The 19,854-nt window shown below is 43.2% G+C and overlaps 1 protein-coding gene across 2 annotated transcripts in view; it reads right to left on the bottom strand.

The window, feature by feature from the left end:
• The window catches only part of LOC121270426 (gastrula zinc finger protein XlCGF8.2DB-like), a 34,071-nt gene extending 14,702 nt beyond the window's left edge, over window positions 1–19,369 (bottom strand). Inside the window, exons 1-2 of one of the 2 annotated variants that reach the window (XR_005941523.1) lie at window positions 19,049–19,369; window positions 14,604–16,538 (exon numbers count right to left, since the gene is read on the bottom strand). Coding sequence is in view for 1 of the 2 variants with exons in the window: in XM_041175750.1 (XP_041031684.1) it covers window positions 15,393–16,235 (843 nt within the window). In the remaining variant the exon portion in view is untranslated. Of the gene's footprint in view, window positions 1–14,248; window positions 16,539–19,048 lie in introns of those variants that run through there. The other variant, XM_041175750.1, reaches the window with a different exon arrangement.
• Between the last annotated feature and the right edge of the window lie 485 nt (window positions 19,370–19,854).

Genomic DNA, 19,854 nt, shown 5'->3' with positions numbered 1-19,854 from the left:
TCATGATTAGTAAATAAGAATGCTATTTTATCTTGTATTCACAGTATCTATTAATTAAATATTACTGTATTCATTAGCTAGCAGTCAGCAACAGATGATTAATTAAGTCATGAGCCTTAATTGAGTTACGATTAATGAATCAATAACGAATCAGTTGTTATAGTAAAAGACAAGAGGATAAAAGTAAATGTTCCAAGGTCTTCCTTGCTAGCCAAGTACTGAAGATTCCCGAGGCCAAGTTCCAAGCAAATTATTGCCAAACAAGGAGCCAGACTCCAGAAGGTGAATTGTACAAGAATTACTATCAAAGAAGGAGCTAGAGAGGGCTATGCTTCTATGAACTGATCACCCACATGACATTGTAAACATCAATGTCTTAAAGTTGTTGAGTAAACCTTTTTCTTTTAATAAAATTCATTTTAAATTTCCTATCCAGAGAATCCTGCCTTTGCCTCAATTGATTAAAGTCTTGTCTGAACCAAAGTAAATTCGTTAAAGGGCAAGCTGCGGGTGGGTGAAAATATTTAAGTTACAGATAAGATCAGGTAATATAAATCTTAAATTTAAAAACTTATATTTATATAGCATCTTTCATGACCACATCCCAAAGCGTTTTATAGCCAATGAAGTACTTTTGAAGTGTAGTCACTGTTGTAATGTAGGAAAGGCAGTCAATTTACACACAGCAATATCCCACAAACAGCAATGTGATAATGAGCTGATGATCTGTTTTTTGTGATGTTGATTGATAAATATTGGCCAGGACACTGGGGATAACCCCCCTGCTCTTCAAAATAGTGGCCGTGGAAACTTCAAAGTCTGCTGAAGGCAGCAGACGAGGACCTTGGGTCAACATCTCATTCATGAGACAGCGGTTCCAACAGTGCAGCACTCCCTCAGTGGTGCCACTTGGAAGGGCGGGTGTGATTTTTGTTCTCAGGTCCCTGAACTAGGACTTGAACGAACAACCTTCTGACTCAGAGATGGGACTGTGATCCATTTCGTCACAGCTGACACCATAATCCAGACAACTTTGGACAGGGAAAGTTGATCTTTGCCTCTCGTGGCTAAATCTAAAAATAAAAACCCCATATAAACAGCAAGTATTTGGTGGACAAATGTTGAAGTGTTGGTTCAGAGCCACAAATTTTGGCTTCGCATTTGAGACTCTGCCACATTTCTGTCTCTCTAATGCTCATATCAATGACAGTCAGATGACAGAGCTTAGGGCTGAATGTGGCTGAAAATAAAGGGGCCTGCAGCCCAGTTGGGAAACTGCCAGGGGTATCGTGCTAATCAAGAGACAGGAAGGTGCTGGAGGACTGATTGGGAAATGGACCTCCTATCAATTGGGGCATGGGAGGGGGCACCTGGGACCGGTGCTGACACAACCCCTGAAGTTCAATGTCCCAGTGTCCAAAATGGGGGAGTCAAGGCAACAGGGTAAAGAGGAGACAAAAAGAAACTGTTTGAGTCCAGAACATTGTGCACATCCTTTTGCTCTGGTTGCCTTTGATCTTCAACTAATTTTTATTTAACCATTTTCTGTTTCATCAATAAATCGGTAAAAATATTTGATTTTGCTGAACTTTTCATGATTAGATTTATGCACATTAGGGAAAGCAGATGAAAAGGGTTGGCAGGCTCTTTAACAGAAAATGAGTCCCTCTAAGGTAATTGGCAAAGGAGCCATGGGGTGCGATGAGATTTTATTTTGATGTAGTGAGTTGTTCTGATCTGCTTGGAAGCAGATTCAATAGTATCTTCCCAAAGGGAAAGACTTGGAAGGGAAGAATTTGCAGGGCTGTGGGGAAAGAGCAGAACAGTTGAATGAATCAAAGAATACTTTCAAAGAGATGGTAGGGACATGATGGGAATTCCCGACATTATTGACATCACTGTACATATTGCAGACACACATTTATTTAGTTATCTGTGATCACAGAATGTCACAGCATAGAGAGGCCATTTGACTCATCGTGCCTATGCTGGCTCTTTTAAAAGAGCTACTCAATTAGCTCCACTCTCCTGCCCTTCCCCATGAGCCCTGCAAACTCATCCCCTTCCAATATTTATCCAATTCCCTTTGTTGGATCTGCTTCCACCAGCCTTTCTGGCAGTGCATTCAGAGTCACAACACCTCACTGTGTAAAGATTTCACTTCCTCATTTCCCCTTTGGCTATTATGTCAATCACCTTCAATCTGTGTCCTCTGATTAACAACCCTTTTGTCAGTGGAAACACTTTCTCTTTATTTACTCCATGTAAACTGTTCATGATCTTGAACACCTCTATCAAATTTCCCCTTAGCCTTCACTGCTCTAAGGAGAACAACCCCAGCCTCTCCAGTTTGCTCATATAACCGAAGTTCCAAATTCCTGGCTCTGTAGTAAATCCCTAGACCCTTTCCAAGGCCTTGACATCCTTCCTGAATTGTAGAGCCCATCTATGGGATTCATTTCTAGAGAAATAGCATAGAAAAGCAGAGAAGTCATGTTAAACTTGTCTTGAGCCTTGGTTAGAACGCACAGTTCTGGGTGTCCATAAATATAGAAAGGATAGAGAGGAACTGATGAAGGTGCAAGAAAGATTCACAAGGATGATACTAGAACTGAGAGTATTTTATTTTAATTTGAACAGGCTGGGGATTTTTTGCTCTACAAACTGAAGTCTGAGGACTTACAGATGATGTAGGAGTTAATATGGCTGACATAGAGAGATTTACACTTGGGAGACTGGAACTGGGGTCCATCAATATGAGCTAGTCACTCGTCATTTGGGAATGCGGGGGAAATTTCTAGGGCAGGATTTTTCAGATGGCCCTCGCCACCCCTTCAGAAAATTCAATGGGAAATACATTCCTGCTGATGTCAGCTGCCCCGAAGCTATTTAACCCTCAGTGGAATGTTAATGAGCTGAAGGTGGGATGGCTGGGACTATAGGCAGTCCCCAGATTCTCAAAGAACGGAGGCCAGAACCTGGTAAGCATGCGGGTCTCACAACGGGGAACTAAATAAACATGAGGGAGGAAGGAATAGAAAGTTCTGCTGATTGTGGGAAGGGATTTACCCATTCATCCCACCTGCTGACACACCAACGGGTTCACAGGCCCCCCAATTGCCAGCAGGAGATTGAGCAACAGTTACAGCGGGGAGAGACTATACACATATACTGTGTGTGAGGAGGCTTTAACTGATCATCCAACCTGGGGAGACACCAGCACCATGGAGAAACTGTGGAAATATTGGGATTGTGGGAATGGATTCAGATCCCTGTCTGAGCTGGAAATTCAGTTACGCATTCACACTGGGGAGAGGCCGTTCACCTGCTCCAAGTTTGCAAAGAAATTCACACTTTCTGCTCACCCGCTGTTACAGCAGCGAGTTCACACTGGAGAGAGGCCGTTTGCCAGCTCTGAGTGTGGGAAGGGATTCCCTCAGTCATCCAATCTGCTGACAAACCAACGACTTCACGTGACTGCAGAGAATGGATCCTGCTGTTATTGCTGCTGCTACTTTTTAAAAATTCATTTATGGGATGTGGGCGTCGCTGGCTGGGCCAGCATTTATTGCCCATCCCTAATTACCCTTGAGAAGGTGGTGGTGAGCTGCCTTCTTGAATTGCTGCAGTGCACGTGGTGTAGATACGCTCACAGATTACAGCCAGGACTGAACTATGTTCGTTCTGACAGGAACTCAGTTGGTCCATGTCAGTGTTTATGCTCCATATGAGCTTCCTCCAATTCTACTTCATCACCTCCCGTCAGCAGAACCTTCTCTTCCTTTCTCCCTCATGTGTTCATCTAGTTCCCTCTTAAATATATGTTATTTACCTCCACCATGCCCTGTGGTAGCAAATTCCACATTTACACCTCCCCCTGAGCAAAGAATATCTCCTCCTGAATTCTCCATCGAATTTATTAGTGACTATGTTGTTATATTGATGGTCCCCAGTTCCTGGTCTCTCCCACATGTGGACACATCTCCACATCTCTACATCAACCTTCTCACATGCCTTCATAATCTTAAAGTCATCTATCCGGTTATACCTCAGCCTACTCTTTCCCAGAGAAAGAATCCCCAGCCTATTCAATCCATCGTGCAACTTAAACACTCTCAGTTCTGGTATTTTCCCTCTGAATCTTCCTCCAGTTCCTTTCTATCATCTTTATAATTATAGAGACACAGAACTGTTCACAGTATTCTAAGTGTGGTCTAACCAAAGCTCGATACAAGGTTAACATGACTTCCCTGCTTTTCGATGCTATTTCTCTCTAAGTGAACCCCAGATATGGGCCCCGCAACTCAGGAAGGATGTCAAGGCCTTGGAAAGTGTGCAGGGATTTAGTATGGTGACAAGAATGAGGAACTTCAGTTATGAGAGCCCACTGGAGAGGCTGCGATTGTTCTCCTTACAGCAGTGAAGGCTAAGAGGAGATTTGATAGAGGTGTTCAAGATCATGAACAGTTTACATTGAGTAAATAAAGAGAAACTGTTTCCACAGACAAAAGGGTTGTTAACTAGAAGACACAGATTGAAGGTGATTGACATAAAAGCCAGAGGGGAAATGAGGAAGATAAATCTTTACACAGTGAGGTGTTGTGACCCTAAATGCACCACCTGAAAGGTTGGTGGAAGCAGATCCAACAAAGGGAATTGAATAAATACTAAAAGGGGACTAGTTTGCTGGGCTCATGGGGGGAAAAGGACAGGATAGTGGGAATAATTGATTAGCTCTTTCAAAGAGCCAGCACAAGCATGATGGGCTGTTCGGCCACTTTTGTACTGTGGGGATCTGTGGTTACAGCTAAATAAATAAATGTGTGTCTGTAATATGTACAGTGATGTCAATAATGTCTGGAATTCCCATTGTGCCCCTGCCATCTCTTTGAAAGGATTCCCTGATTCATTCAACTGCTCTGCTCTTTCCCCACAGCTCTACAAATTCTTTCTTTCCAAGTATTTACCCTTTGGAAAGATACTATTAACTCTGCTTTCAGGCAGATCAGAACAACTCACTGTATGAAACATAAAATCTCATCTCCCCCTCTGGCTCCTTTGCCAATTACCTGAGAGGGACATCTTTCTGTTACAGAGCCTGTCAGCCCCTCTCCCTAAAATGCTTAAATCTAATCATGAAAATCCAGCAAAATCAAATATTATTACTAATAAAGGTTTATTAATGGAACAGAACATGTTTAAAAATAAAACAGAAAATTATTTGAGGATCAAAGACAGCCAGAGTAAAAGGATGTGCACAATGTTCTGGATCCAAATGCTTTCTCTCCAGCTCCTCTGTGCCCTGTTCCCATGACTCCCCGCTTTGGACACAGGGGCACTGAACCCCAGGGGTCACATCACCATTAGTCCCAGTCACCCCCGCCCTCCCTGATTGGTTGGAGGCCCATTTCCCAGTTAGTCCTCCAGCACCTTCCTGTCTCTCTCCTGGTGCAACACCCATGGCAGTTTCCCAACTCCATTATTCTCAGCTAAATTCAGCCCTCAGCTCCGTCACCTGCTGTCATTGACATGAGCAACAGGGAGACAGAAAGGTGCTCGAAACTTGTGGCTCTAAAGCAACACTTCAACATTTGTCCCTCAAATACGTGTATTTTATACAAGGTTTTTATTTTTCGATTTAGGCACCAGAGGCAAAGGATAATATTCCCCTTCTAACTTTGCATTCTCTATAGTGTCAGCCGGGGCTCAGTGGATCACACTCTCCCCTCTGAGTCAGAAAATTCTTGATTCGAGTCCCAGTCCAGGATCTGAGGACAAAAATCACATCCGACGTTCCAAATGCCAACTGCACTGTTGGAGCTGTTGTCTTTTGGATGAGACATTGACCTGAGGGCCATGTCTGCTTCTTCGGGAGGATTTAGAAGTTCACATGGCCACTCTTACAAAGAAGAGCAGGGGAGTTATCCCCGGAGTCCTGGCCAATATTTATCAATCAACATCACTAAAAACAGATCATCTGCTCACGTAGCTATTTGTGGGATCTTACTGTGTGTAAGTTTGCTGCCGTGTTTCCTACTTTACAAAGTGACTACACTTCAAAAGTAGTTCAATGGCTGTAAAGCGCTTTGGGATATCCTGTGGTCGTGAAAGACGCTATAGAAATGCAAGGTTTTAAATTCACATTACCTGATCTTGATAACTGTAACTTAATTGATTTTATCTACCCTCAACTTGCCATTTAATAAATTAACTTTAATTTGGACAAGATTTTAACCAATTAAAGCAAAGGCAGAATTCTCTGGATAGCAAATTTAAAAAGAAGTTTATTAAAAGATAAAGGTTTACTTAACAACTTCAAGACATTGACTTGTACAACGTCATGTGGGTGATCTGTCCGTAGAAGCGTAACCCTCTCTGGCTCCTTTGGCAGCAATTCTTGTGGAATTTGGCCTTGGGAGTCTGGCTCCTTCTTTGACAGTAATTTCCTTGGAACTCAGCCTCGGGAATCTTCCGTACTTGGCGAGCAAGGAAGACCTTTGGAACCTCTACTTTTATCCCCAAAGTGACCATTACCTCGCATCAGAGTGGGGCTTGTTGTAACATGACAATTGGTCAATTTAGTTACTCGATTAATTTAATTGGATCCCCAATTACTTACATCATCTACTCTCATTATCTCAGACAGGAATACAATAGAACTATTTCATGCTATCCCTTCATCTGATTCTATACCATCCCTTATACAGTTTTAAATGTTGAGGCTAATCAGGGTTTGAAGGTCTCTCTTGCCAGTACATTTATCTTCATTGCACATTCTTCACATACACAGCAATTAAGGTTTTACATTTTTCCAGCAAATCAACTGTCTTTTACCAAAACTACTGATTCATTATTGATTCATTATTTGTAACTCAATTAAGGTTCACTAGTTATTCAAACATCTGTTGCTGACTGCTAGCTAACTAATACAGTAAACTTTAGTTAATACATTTGGTTAATACAAGATAGACTGGTTCAAAAACACAATTTGTGGAAGACAATAGTTTTGTTTCTTAGTAATCTTGATTGGATGGAACAATGAGCCGTATTCTTGAGCTGGACTTTGCCAGAATATAGCGTCTTATAATTTATCAAAATAAGAAAAGAATTTCTGCTCGCTCTGCTTTTTTCCTTTTTGGAATAAACATTTTGGTTCTTACAGTATTAATTTAAAAAAATAAAGATCCATCCTTTACAATATAATTGTCTACTACACGAATTCACTAATGATAACTTAATCAAGGTTCATTATTGAATAATCATCTGTTTCATGATTGGTTTTTAACATGGAATCAATATATAGTAAATAAAGAAAAGTTCAGAATATGAAAAGGCTGCAAGAAGCCATGTGTTAGAGTTTAAGATGGCTTCCTTGACATTGTTTCTTATAATACTGAATATGGTATGAAAACAATTAATTTTAAAACTGATTTTGATTACCCAGGCCTACCTACAGTTTCCTATATTATGACAGTGACAACATTTTAAAGGTATTTTATTGGCTTTAAACTGCTTCAGGAGGTCCTGTGGTCATGAGAGGTGCTATGGAAATGCATTTTTTCTAATTGTCCACAGATTTGGATATATTACACTCAGGGCCCCTCTTCAAAATCATTGATAAAGATTGAGCTTTAATGTTGTGTAATGACTATGTCTTTGACACCATCTTGAATACTCTGAAACTCCAAGCACACTGGGCTTAAGGATTAATTGGATGGGTCTTTCAAAGAGTTGGCATGAGCATGATGGGCCAAATAGCCTCCATCTGTGCTCCAGGAACCTCGTATACATTTAAAGTGAGTGATAATGACCTCAAACCCACTTCCTGCGAGCGTGGTAGAAGCAGAAATGATGGAATGAGGGAAATAAGCCTACAGGGATATGGGGATGGAACAGGGCAATGGGATTGACTGCTATGCTCTACAGAGAGATAGCATGAACTAAACAGGCTTAATGTCCTCCTTTTCAGCCCTAATGACTCTTTGATCTAAAGGCAGAAATTTCAGCTGCTCCAGTCCCTCCAACTAACTGAAGACCCTTCTCCCTGGTACTGTCCTCATAAACCCTCTCTCTGGCCTTTCAAAGAACTTCACAAATTTCCTTTCATTTGGGGCCCATTTGGGGTCATTTCTACTAGGATAAAATTGAAAAGCAGGGAGAATATGTTCAACTTGTTCAGAACCATAGTTAGTCTACACTAGGAGTGCTGTTAATATTTGTGATTTCCACTTAGAAAAAGGAAATCGAGGCACTGGAGAAGGGGCAACAAAGATTCACAAGAACAATACCAGAACTGAACATTTAACCTTTAGGGAAGGATTTCATGAGGAACCTGAGAATGTGGAACTCACTACCACAGTGAGTGGTTGAGGTGAATAGCACGAATACATTGAAGGGGAAGTTGGACACATACATTAGGGAGAAAGGAATAGAAGGATTGCTGATGGGGGAGATGAAGAGAGGTGGGTGGAGGCTCATGTGGACCATAAGTACTGACACAGACCAATTGAGCCGACTGTGCTGTAGACTCAATGAAACGCAGACAAAAGTATTTATTTGAGATCTATCTGCCGTGGTGGGATTTAAACCCAGGTCCCCAGGGCATTACCCTGGGTATCTGGTGTAATAGGCAGGTGACAATACCACTACGCCACTACTTCCCCCTAAAGTAGGCCACTCAGCCCCTCGAGCCTTCTCCGCCATTCAGTAAGATCATGGCTGATCTGAATGTGGCCTCAACTCCACATTCCTGCCCACCCCTGATAACCTTTCACCACCTTTGCTTATCAAGAATCTATCTGGCTCTGCCTTAAAAATATTCAAAGACTCCTTTAAAAAGTACCTGGATGAGCACTTGGCACATCATAACATTCAAGGCTATGGGCCAAGTGCTGGTAATGGGATTAGGTAGGTAGGTCAGGTGTTTCTCACATGTCAGTGCAGAATTGATGGGCCGAATGGCATCTTCTGCACTGTGTGATTTTGTGATTCTGATTCTGTGACTCTGCTTCCACTATCTTTTGAGGAAGAGAGTTCCAAAGACTCATGGCTCTGAGAGAAAAAAACTTCTCCTCATCCCTGTCTTAAATGGGCAACCCCTTATTTTTAAACAGTGACCCCTAATTCTAGATTCTCCCACAAGAGGAAACATCTTCTCCACATCCACCCTGTCAAGACCCCTCAGGATAAAATAACAGATGCACAAGTTGCCAGAAGTGGAGGAGTGCAGTGCATTTGTCATTATTTCTGGTCTTGTAGTATAGTACTGTAGCTATGTTATCTACTTTCAGTCATACAGCAAAGTAGTCTTTTTGGCAACTCGAGTCCATGCCAACTCTCTGTCGAGGCTGTGTCCAGGTCAGGAAATGATGAGCATGGATCTGTTGGTCAGCATGAATCGGCACCTTCAGAAGAATTGGGAGGATGTATATTAGCTACAGCAGAGTGAGAATGGAGGGACAGTCTGTGGGTTGGAGATTTACAGCATTTGGGGAAACGAGACAGGAAAAAATGTTCCATGGCAATTAGAATTGTCTGTTTTGAATTTCTATCCTGGACTGACAGTGATGACTTTTGTAAACTCCTTTTACAGGATATTACAAGGAGAGGATTTGCAGACAGAAATCTCAAAACAGACATCACGTCAAGATCAGACAGAGGCACTCAATTCATCCATTCCTGAATATCATCAGCTTTTGACTCAAGAAGGAGAAATGTTTGACGGTTTGAGGAAGATGGGAGTAGGCCATTCAGCCCTCGCGCCTGTTCCACCATTCACTGAAATCATGACTGATCTGGTTGTGGTCTCAAATTCACTTTCCTGTTTGCCCTCATAGCCCTTGGCTCCCTTGGTTGTCAAAAATCCTTGAATGAACTAGCTTCCACTGCTTTCTGGGGAAGAGATTTCCACATACTGGTGACCCTCTGAGAGAAAAAAATCCTAATCTCAGTCTTAAAATGGAGACCTCATTCTTAAACTGTGCCCCCTGGTTCTAGTCTCCACTGCTTCAAAAGATTTAAAACATTAGTTTAAGGAAAAACACCAAGACACACACACCCGAGTGAGAGTGTTCCAGCGCACTGACTGTGGAAAGAGCTTTAACCAGTTACACAACCTGAAAGAACATCACACCATTCACAGTGTCGAGTAACCGTACACGTGTTGTGTGTGTGGATGAGTCTTCAACTGATCGTCAAACCTGGGGAGGCACAAGGACACGCTCACCATGGAGAAACCATGGAAATGTGTGGACTGTGGGAAGAGATTCAGTTACCCATCCCAGCTGGAAACACATCAACGCAGTCACACTGGGGAGAGGCCATTCACCTGCTCTGAGTGTAGGAAGGGATTCAGTGATGTATCCACCCTGCAGAGACACCAGCGAGTTCACACAGGCAAGAGGCCATTTGCCTGCTCTGAATGTGGGAAGGGATTAAGTGATTCATCCAACCTGCTGAGACACCAAAGAGTTCACACTGAGGAGAGGCCATTTATCTGCTTCGTGTGTGGAAAGGGATTCAGTGATTCAACTACTGTGATGAGACACCAGCGAGTTCACACTGGGGAGAGGTTGTTCACCTGCTCCAAGAGTTTCAGTGACTTATCCACCCTGCTGAGACACCAGTGAGTTCACAAGTGATTAATGAGGTTGGACTCTGCTGTTATTGCTGCTGTTAATCACATCCAGAACTAAGCCATGTTCATTCTGACATTTGAAGTGGGAGGGTCAGCAAATTTGTTTATGTCAGTATTTATGCTCCGCATAAGCCTCAACATACCCCTCTTCATTTCCCTCCATCAGCATATCCTTTTATTTCTTTCTTCCTCATGTATGTATCTAGCTTCCCCTTAAACGTATTCATGCTATTCATCTTAACCACTCACTGTGGTAGTGAGTTCCACATTCTCACCACTCGCTGGGTAAAGAGGTTTCTCATGAAATCCCTATTGGATGATTGAACCCCTTCACATCACCATCAGGTCACTCTTCAGTCTTCCTCTTTTCTAGAGAAATTCACCATCTCCTTTCCTGAGGGTTAAATGCTCTCAGTTCTGGGATTATTCTTGTGAATCTTTGTTGCTCCTTCTCCATTGCCTCTATTTCCATTTTCTAAATGGAGATCACAAATGTTGACAGTCCTCCCAGTCTAGTCTAACCATGGTTCTAAATAAGTTGAATATAACCTCCCTGCTTTTCAATTCTATCCCTCTAGAAAGGAAGCCTATATATGGGGCTCAGATTTAGGAAAGATGTAAGGTGCTCAGGGAGGGTGCCAAGGAGATTTACGAGAATGGATGGGGACATCAGTTCATTGGAGAGACAGGTGCAGCTGAAATTGTTCTCTTTAGATCATAGAGTCACTCGGGCAGAGAAGGAGGCTATTCGGCCCATTGATTCCATGCCAGCTCTCTGTAGAGCGTACCAGTCTGTTCCATTGCCCTGTTCTATCTCCATAGCCCTGCAAGTTTATTTCCCTCAGGTGTTCATCCAATTTCCTTTTGAAATCATTCATTGTCCCTGTTTCCACCACCTTTGTATGCACTGAGTTCCAGGTCGTTACCACTCGCTGTGTAAAAATGTTCCTTCCTCAATTCCCCATACATCTCCTGCCCAAAACCTTAAATCTATGTTCCCTCAACATTGTACCATCGACTAATGGCAACAGCTTTTCTATGTCCACCTTATCTAAACCTGTCATAAACTTCAACACCTCTATCAAATCTCCCCTCAAACTCATTTGCTCCTCGGAGATCAACTCAGCTTGACGTCTAAAATAAAGAACAAACAAAATATGTTGATACCTGAAACCAAATGGAAATGTTTATTTTCTGTTTTAAAAATATTGGGAAAGTATTGTACTGAACAGTAAAGGAATTGGAATAACTCATCAAGGGTGTAGTTCAATGGAATATATCAATCTGGTGCCCATATACATTGTGGTGAATTCAGGAAAGTGAAGAGACGAATAAGTTGACAGATTACACTTGGAAATATTTCTATCCTTTGCCTATGAACTTTTTTTAAAATAAAGATGTACATTTGAAAGCCTGGCCACTACTTGAAACCTCAGCAACATATTGGGGGAGATAAGCAAAGATCTTGAGACTGACAGCCACTTTGATCTTTTGATGAGATCACCTGAAAGTGAAGAATGTGAGACATGGTTTTGGGATACCGGTTTGAGTGTGTGTATGCGATTTGTTACATGTAAAATGACTAACACAGGGAAATCCATGGTGAACCTGCACTGAAGAATGGGTCCCAAACATATGCAGCTCCTTGACACCCAGCATAACATGAATGGTTCATGTGACCAGGGGAATGAGACATTTTGACATCATCAAGGAATTGACACATTCTCCATAGTGAAACTGACTAAAACAACCAGGATAGAATTAAATACACTGGTCATGGTCAAAAAGTGAGTAAAATTAAAGTAAAAGGGATAAAATTTGACAATGAGGGGCTTGGGAGAAATAATACTAAGTAAGAACTGGCCACAAGATGCGGATAAAGAGAGCTGGAGAATCTTGTACATCCATGCTTGACCTGTTGCTTGAAGCATATGTACTTTAACTTAGAACTCATGACGCTCCTTCAGGAGAAGAAAAGATTGGATAGATGTTACTCCAGGCAGGGCCAGGACAGAACCGGAAAATAATGGAGTGAAATTGAGTGAGAAGTTGCAGAGAGTACTCCTCACCCTCAAGGTGTGGACTATAAGAATCCTAGGGGATCCCAACTTTGGCTTTTCTTGCTCATCCATGAATACTGAATTAAATTATATGACTGGCTGTGCATTTATTTTTAATTTGATTGTTACACTTCTCCTGTTTCTATTCCTGTTGAGATTACGCTCTGGGTAAGGATGGTTGATAGGTGACAGGATGGGAAATTGTGATTTGGGTCTTCATTGACCAAATGTTTTATTGATCTGAAAGTCATAAAAGGGACCAAATTTCAGCAGAAATCAAGCAGAGCTGAGAACAGACAACTTGCTATGTGGGAACAGGGAGATAAACAACTCCCAGAGGCCAGAGAAAACAAGAGAGTGTCTTGAATTATAGATGACACCTGGGTGTCAAGGCCATCATGTTTTCACTGCTTGGCCTGGGAATGCTGACTCCCTGTACCAGGGACGGAGTGTGGGGAAGCCAATTGTTTGAGATTTTGACGTGGCTTGGACGAGTACAAATGGTTCAATGACAGATTTTGTAATCGGACCATTCAAATGTTAGGTTGGCAATGGTTGGGTTAAATCAGTTTCCATAGACTTTACAATGTTAAAAAAAAATTATAAGTGATCCCCCAAGCGCAGAGATTTGTAGAGGTTTTACATATTGCATTGACTGGTGCCGTGGCATCTGGGACAGACCAGGGAGCATTAACATGGAGATGGTGCTTCTCCCCAGAGTGTAATGGTAATGCTGCTGCACTTTGCACCACTGCTCAGACATGAGCATGTGTCAGGTCTTATTTGTACTGGATAAAATCCAACCACTGTCACCAATAAGGGTTATCACTGTGAATAATTTCAGAATTTGAGAAAGGGGGAAAAAGGGTTAATTAACTCCCTGAACTCCATTTTCTAACATCGCTGTGCCAAAAATAAAATCTCATCTCCCGCTGTGGTTCCTTTGCCAATTGCTTGAGAGGGACTCACTTTCTGTCAAAGAGCCTGATAACCCCTCTCACCCACTTTTCCTAAAGTGCATAAATGTAATCATGAAAAGTCCAGCAAAATCAAATATTTTTATTGTTAAAAGTTTATTAATGAAACAGACCTGGTTAAAAAATAGTAAATTACTTGAGGATCAAAGACAACCAGAGTAAAAGGATGTGCACAACATTCTGGATCCAAATGGTTTCTCTTCGGCTCCCCTATACCCTGTTCCTGTGACTCCCTGCTTTGGACACAGGGGCACTGAACCCCGGGGGTCACGTCACCATCAGCCCTGGTTTCCCTCTCCTGTGCCCTGATTGGTTGGAGGCCAGCACCTTCCTGACTCTATTAGTGCGACACCCATGGCAGATTCCCAACTGGGGTGCAGACCCTGTTGTTCTCAGCTAAATTCAGTTCTCAGCTCTGTCGCTGGCTGTCATTGACACCAGACGTAGAGAGACAGAAAGGTAATGGAAGGTCAAATGGGAAGTCTAAATTAGCATTTGAATGCTTGTCAGTTAGATGCATATCATTTTTTAATTATTTCTCAGGGACAAATCTCCCCCCCTCAAGTAAAATCTTAGCAATTAACAAGCAATTCTGCTTCTCAATAAGTACAGTAAAGTTCACAGTGAAGTCTTGTTAGCCTAAACCTTAGCAAAACACAGCGCACACGTATCAGTTTGTGGATTCGAAATCCCAGATTTCCCAACATTCTTAAGAAGCTGGTGGGGACCATTAATACTTGAAGAGAAATCTGAAAACCCAGTAATTAACTGAAAGAGATATGCCACAAGATTTCACATTATTAAACAAAAACAAACTTCATTGTATGTAAAAAAAGTAAATAAAGCAAACACTGCTAACTTAACACAATGTTTTGAAATTACTTAAGCTATAAAACCCGTTCTACCTTTCATTGAGGCCCAAAAGTTTACCTTATATGGTGCAAGATCTTGAAGGTTCATTCACTTTTCCTGGGACCAACCCACGTGCCACAGCCCTCTGGAATTCACTTTGATTTTTCCTCAGTGTTCCAGGTCCTGTTCTGAGGTACAAGATTTCCTGGTCATCTTTCCATTAGCTTTTGGCTAATCGACCCTTAAAAACTGCTTGTAGACCTCACTACTGTTGATTCCTCAGCTCAAGCATAAGCCTCACTGCCTTTTTGCCTCCCAGGTTGCTCCCACATCATCTTCACAGCTCTTTCCAAGCTAACTGTTGAAGCTGACTGCTTTCTGCTACAAGACTAACTGCCTTTCATTGAAAGGGTCACTGTAGATTTCATCCTTCAGCTCAAGCTAGGTCGATCGTCCAGCTTCTTTTTCCCTCACCAATGCCAAGGGGGCTGAAAACGATACAAGAACAAATCTGCAATTGCATTCTGTGAGGAACACCCAGATAAGTGAAGCAAAAGAGCCTTTGAACCCCCATTGCCCATCTCCAAGGCAATGTGACAAGCTTTGGGATCTTCCAAACAGAAATGCAAACTAAATATCATTTACCTTCAAAACACTTTTTCATTCTGTGATCGTTATGAAATAAGAAATTGGAGTTTGCAACAAGGCTCAAAGAGCATCATTCCACTGGAGGCAAAGTTGTAAGACTGGCCAGTCCAGCAGAAAGAAACGCTCCAATCTTCCCAGCTTGCCAGCTGGCAGAATGTGCAAAATTCAGTCAAGGATGTGATTAACTGCAGCAACAGTAGAATCCAAACTCCTCAATAATCACTTGTGAGCTTGCCGGTGCTTCCGAAGATTGTATAACCGATTAAATCTCTTCCCACACTCAGAGCAGGTGAATGGTGTCTCCCCAGTGTGAACTCGCTGGTGTGTCAGCAGACTGGATGTCTGAGTGAATTCCATCCCACACTTTGAGCAGGTGAATGGCTTGTCCCCAGTGTGAACACGCTGGTGTCTCAAGAGGTTGGATGAATCACTGAATCTCTTCCCACATTCAGAGCAGGTGAACGGCTTCTCCCCAGTGTGAACTCGCTGGTGTTTCAGCAGGCTGGATGACTGAGCAAATCCCATCCCACACTCAGTGCAGGTGAACGGCCTCTCTCCAGTGTGAACTCGCTGGTGTGAGAGCAGGCTGGATGACTGAGTGAAGCCCATCCCACATTCAGTGCAGGTGAACATCCTCTCCCCAGTGTGAAGTCGCTGGTGTCTCAGCAGGTTGGATGACCGATTGAATCCCTTCCCACATTGAGAACAGGTGAACGGCCTCTCCTCAGTGTGAACTTGCTGGTGGTGTAGTAGGGTGGATAAGTCACTGAAGCCCTTCCCACACTGACAGCAAGTGAATGGCCTCTCCCCAGTGTGAACTCGCTGGTGTCTCACCAAGTTACATGACTGAGTGAATCCCTTCCCACAATCAGAGCAGGTGAATGGCCTCTCACTGGTGTGAACTCGCTGGTGTGTCAGCAGATGGGATGAATGGATGAATCCCTTCCCACAATCAGTGCAGGTGAATGGCCTCTCCCCAGTGTGAGTGTGTCGATGACTTTCCAGTTGACATGGGAATCTGAATCCCTTCCCACAGTCCCCACATTTCCAAGGTTTCTCCATGGTGCGGTTGTCCTTGTGTCTGCAGGCTCGACGATCAGTTGAAGCCTCGTTCACGCACAGAACACGTCTACGGTTTTTCCGCTGCTGTGAATAATGTGATGTTTCTTCAGGCTGTGTAACTGGGTAAAGCTCTTTCCACAGTCAGTGCACTGGAACACTCTCACTCATGTGTGTGTGTGGGTGCTTTTCTGGTCAAACTGATGTAAAAAAGGCTGATTATATTCAGGTGTTGATGAATCAAGTGATACTGTCAGATCTTGACATGTTGAGATTTCTGTCCTGAAAATCCTCACAGCTGATATTCTGTAAAAGAGGTTTACAGAAGTCATCACTGTCAGTACTGGATAGAAATTCAGAAAAACAATTCCAGTTTCTACGGAACATTCTTTTCCCTCGTTCCCAAAAACCTGTAAATATCTGTGCCCACACACTCTACTTCCATTCCCACTCTACTGTACCTAATTTACAATCTTCAAATGCTCCTGAAGATGTCGATTTGTGCTGATTGACAGATCCATACTTACTGATTCTATATATATATATTTATATATATATAATATATATATGGACTAAAAATTTTTGTAATATATAGTACTGTATTATTTGAAACATGGGGATGTGAGGAAGAACTTTTATGTAGGCAGTGAGCAGTCATGATCTGGAACTTGCTTCCCCTGAGGGTGGTGGAAGCAGAGATGATCAATGATTTTAAAATGAAATTAGGTGGGCACTTAAAAGCAATAAATTTGCAGGGCCACAGGGATATCGAGGGAAAATGGGACTGTGTGTGTTGCTCGACAGAGAGACGGTATTGAATTGAGTTGCTGTATGGACTCCTTCTGTGCCTTAATGATCCTATGATTGGAAATATATGCAGCAGAATATTACCAGACTAGAAATAAAATTAATGTACTTGATTAGAGAACCATAAACAATACCTATCATATACATATAGCATGCAGATCCAACCAAGCTGTTGCACTGCAGCTACTCGGCTATGTCAAATTTGCCCTGTTAAGTCCTGTACACAATGCGGCCAATCACCGCCCCATCAACCTACTCTTAATCATCAGTAAAGTAATGGAAGGGGCAATCAATGGGGCTATCAAGTGGCACTTGCTTAGAAATAACTTGCTCATTGAGACCCAGTTTGGATTCCACCAGGGCCACTCAGCTCCTGACCTCAATACAGCCTTGGTTCAAACATGGACAAAAGATCTGAACTCCTGAGGTGAGGTGAGAGTGACTGCCCTTGACATCAAGACAGCATTTGACCAAGCGTGGTGTCAAGGAGCCCTGGTAAAACTGGAGTCAACGGAAATCAGGGGGAAACTCTCCTTTGGTTGGAGTTATACCTAGCACAAAGGAAGATGGTTGTAGCTGTTGGATGTCAATCATCTCAGCTCCAGGACATCACTGCAGGAGTTCCACAGGGTAGTGTCCTCTGCCCAACCATCTTAAGCTGCTTCACCAGTGACCTTCCTTCCATCATAAGGTCAGAATCATTGATGATTGCACAATATTCAGCAGCAATCTTGACTCCTCAGATACTGAAGTAGTCCATGTCCAAATGCAGCAAGACCTGGAAAATATCGAGGCTTGGGCTGACAAGTGGCAAGTGACTTATGTGCCACACAAATGTCAGACAATAACCATCTCCAACAAGAGAGAATCTAACCATCGCCCCATAATATTCAGCGGCATTACTGTCACTGAATCCCCCACTGTCAACATCCTCGGAGTTGCCATTGACCAGAAACTGAGCTAGACTAGCCATGTAAATACTGTGGCAACAAGAGCAGGTCAGAGGCGAGGAATCATGCGACAAGTAACTCACCTCCTGACCCCCCCAAAGCCTGTCCATCATCTACAAGGCACAAGTCAGGAGTGTGATGGAACACTCCCAACTTGTCTGGATGAGTGCAGCTCCCACAACACTCAAGAAGCTTGACACCATCCAAGACAAAGTAGCCCACATCCACAAATATTCACTCTTTCCACCACTGATGCACAGTAGCAGCAGTGTGTAGCACCTACAATATGCAGTGCAGGAATTCACCAAGGCTCCTTAGATAGCACCTTCCAAATCCATGACCAGGACCATCTAGGACAAGGGCAGCAGATGGATGGGAACACCACCACGTGGAAGTCCCCCTCCAAATCACTTACTATCCTGACTTGGAAATATATATTGCCGTCCCTTCACTGTCGCTGGGTCAAAATCCTGGAACTCCCTCCCTAACAGCACTGTGGGCGTACCTGCACCACATGGGCTGCACCAGTTCAAGAAGGCAGCTCACCACCACCTTCTCAAGGGCAACTAGGGATGGGCAATAAATGCTGGCCCAACCAGCGAAGCCCACATCCTGTGAATGAATAAAAAAACTAGACAGATCTCTGTCTTATTTTAATTTACTCTTCACTTAAATGCTGGTCATCTCCTGCGAAGCCACCTTTTTAATTGTGAACATTACAAAAGAGACCGTCCTTTTAGCAAGGCAAATAAATGTGTCAAGCTGAGCGAGCAAAGCATGTCAATGTCTCAAGAGAGAGACAAAAACAGAATTACCTGGAAAAACTCAGCAGGTCTGGCAGCATCGGCGGAGAAGAAAAGAGTTGACGTTTCGAGTCCTCATGACCCATCGACAGAACTGCTGAGTTTTTCCAGGTAATTCTGTTTTTGTTTTGGATTTCCAGCATCCGCAGTTTTTTGTTTTTATCTCAAGATAGAGACCTGGGCCAACCTTTCCAGAGTCTGCACTCTCCCTGGATTCATTTCCTTTCCTTTTAGATCCTGCAAGTCAACAACTTACCCCCAGAATTCGAAAAGAAATGGTCAGAGGGAAACACTGATTTCCTCACAGATGTTGCCCAGAGGAGGAAGTTTCAGTCTGAAGCTCATTGGCCAACTTCCGCATTGTGACGTCCACAATGGAACCCTGCCTGAATCAGCCAATAGGAATCAGTCAGCTCCGCGGTGACGTGCTCGGGTTCCAGTCTGCAGGCTAGGCGCGCGGACACGGGATCCTCACCCACACCCTTTGATCCCCCTCCTCCGACACCTTCTCCAGCCGAGGTTTCCAGGCAACTGGTTGACGGCTCCGGCCAGAGCGAGAAGACGCTCGGCGAACTCCCCCTCCCCGATCATTCTCTTCGGCGGCTGGCTGGGCCAAAAAGAGATCGAGAGCGACCGCTGACTGCAGCCGCACTGCGCCTGCTCCGGACTGCTCGGGCCAGCAGCTGTTTCTGCGCCTGCGTGCTGGGCTGCCAGCTGGGGGAGGGGACGAGACTTGACAAAATGTCTTCACTTTATTTTCTTCCAAGTTCTGTAGTCTGATTTCATCAGCTCAGCGTTTGTTTTTAGTTTCACACAGACACTAAAACTTCCTCCTCTGTTCAACATCTGTGAGTGAAACACTTTATTTCCTTTGCCTGGGAAATACAGAGAGTTGTGGGACTCTGTAACTGGAATTAGTGCCAAATATGCTGAGGGGGAAATGCTGGTGACTTTGTGGAGCCTGTTTTTATTGTATGAACTGTTTAAAGTCAAATTTATCCTGTGCATTCAAATCCTGTTTGTCTGTTAATGCAGGCTTCACTTATGTTGCTTTTAGCTTGA

This window comes from Carcharodon carcharias, chromosome 27 (genome assembly GCF_017639515.1).
Source record: "Carcharodon carcharias isolate sCarCar2 chromosome 27, sCarCar2.pri, whole genome shotgun sequence".
Lineage (NCBI taxonomy): Eukaryota > Metazoa > Chordata > Chondrichthyes > Lamniformes > Lamnidae > Carcharodon > Carcharodon carcharias.
This window is presented reverse-complemented; position numbering and strand designations above follow the sequence as displayed.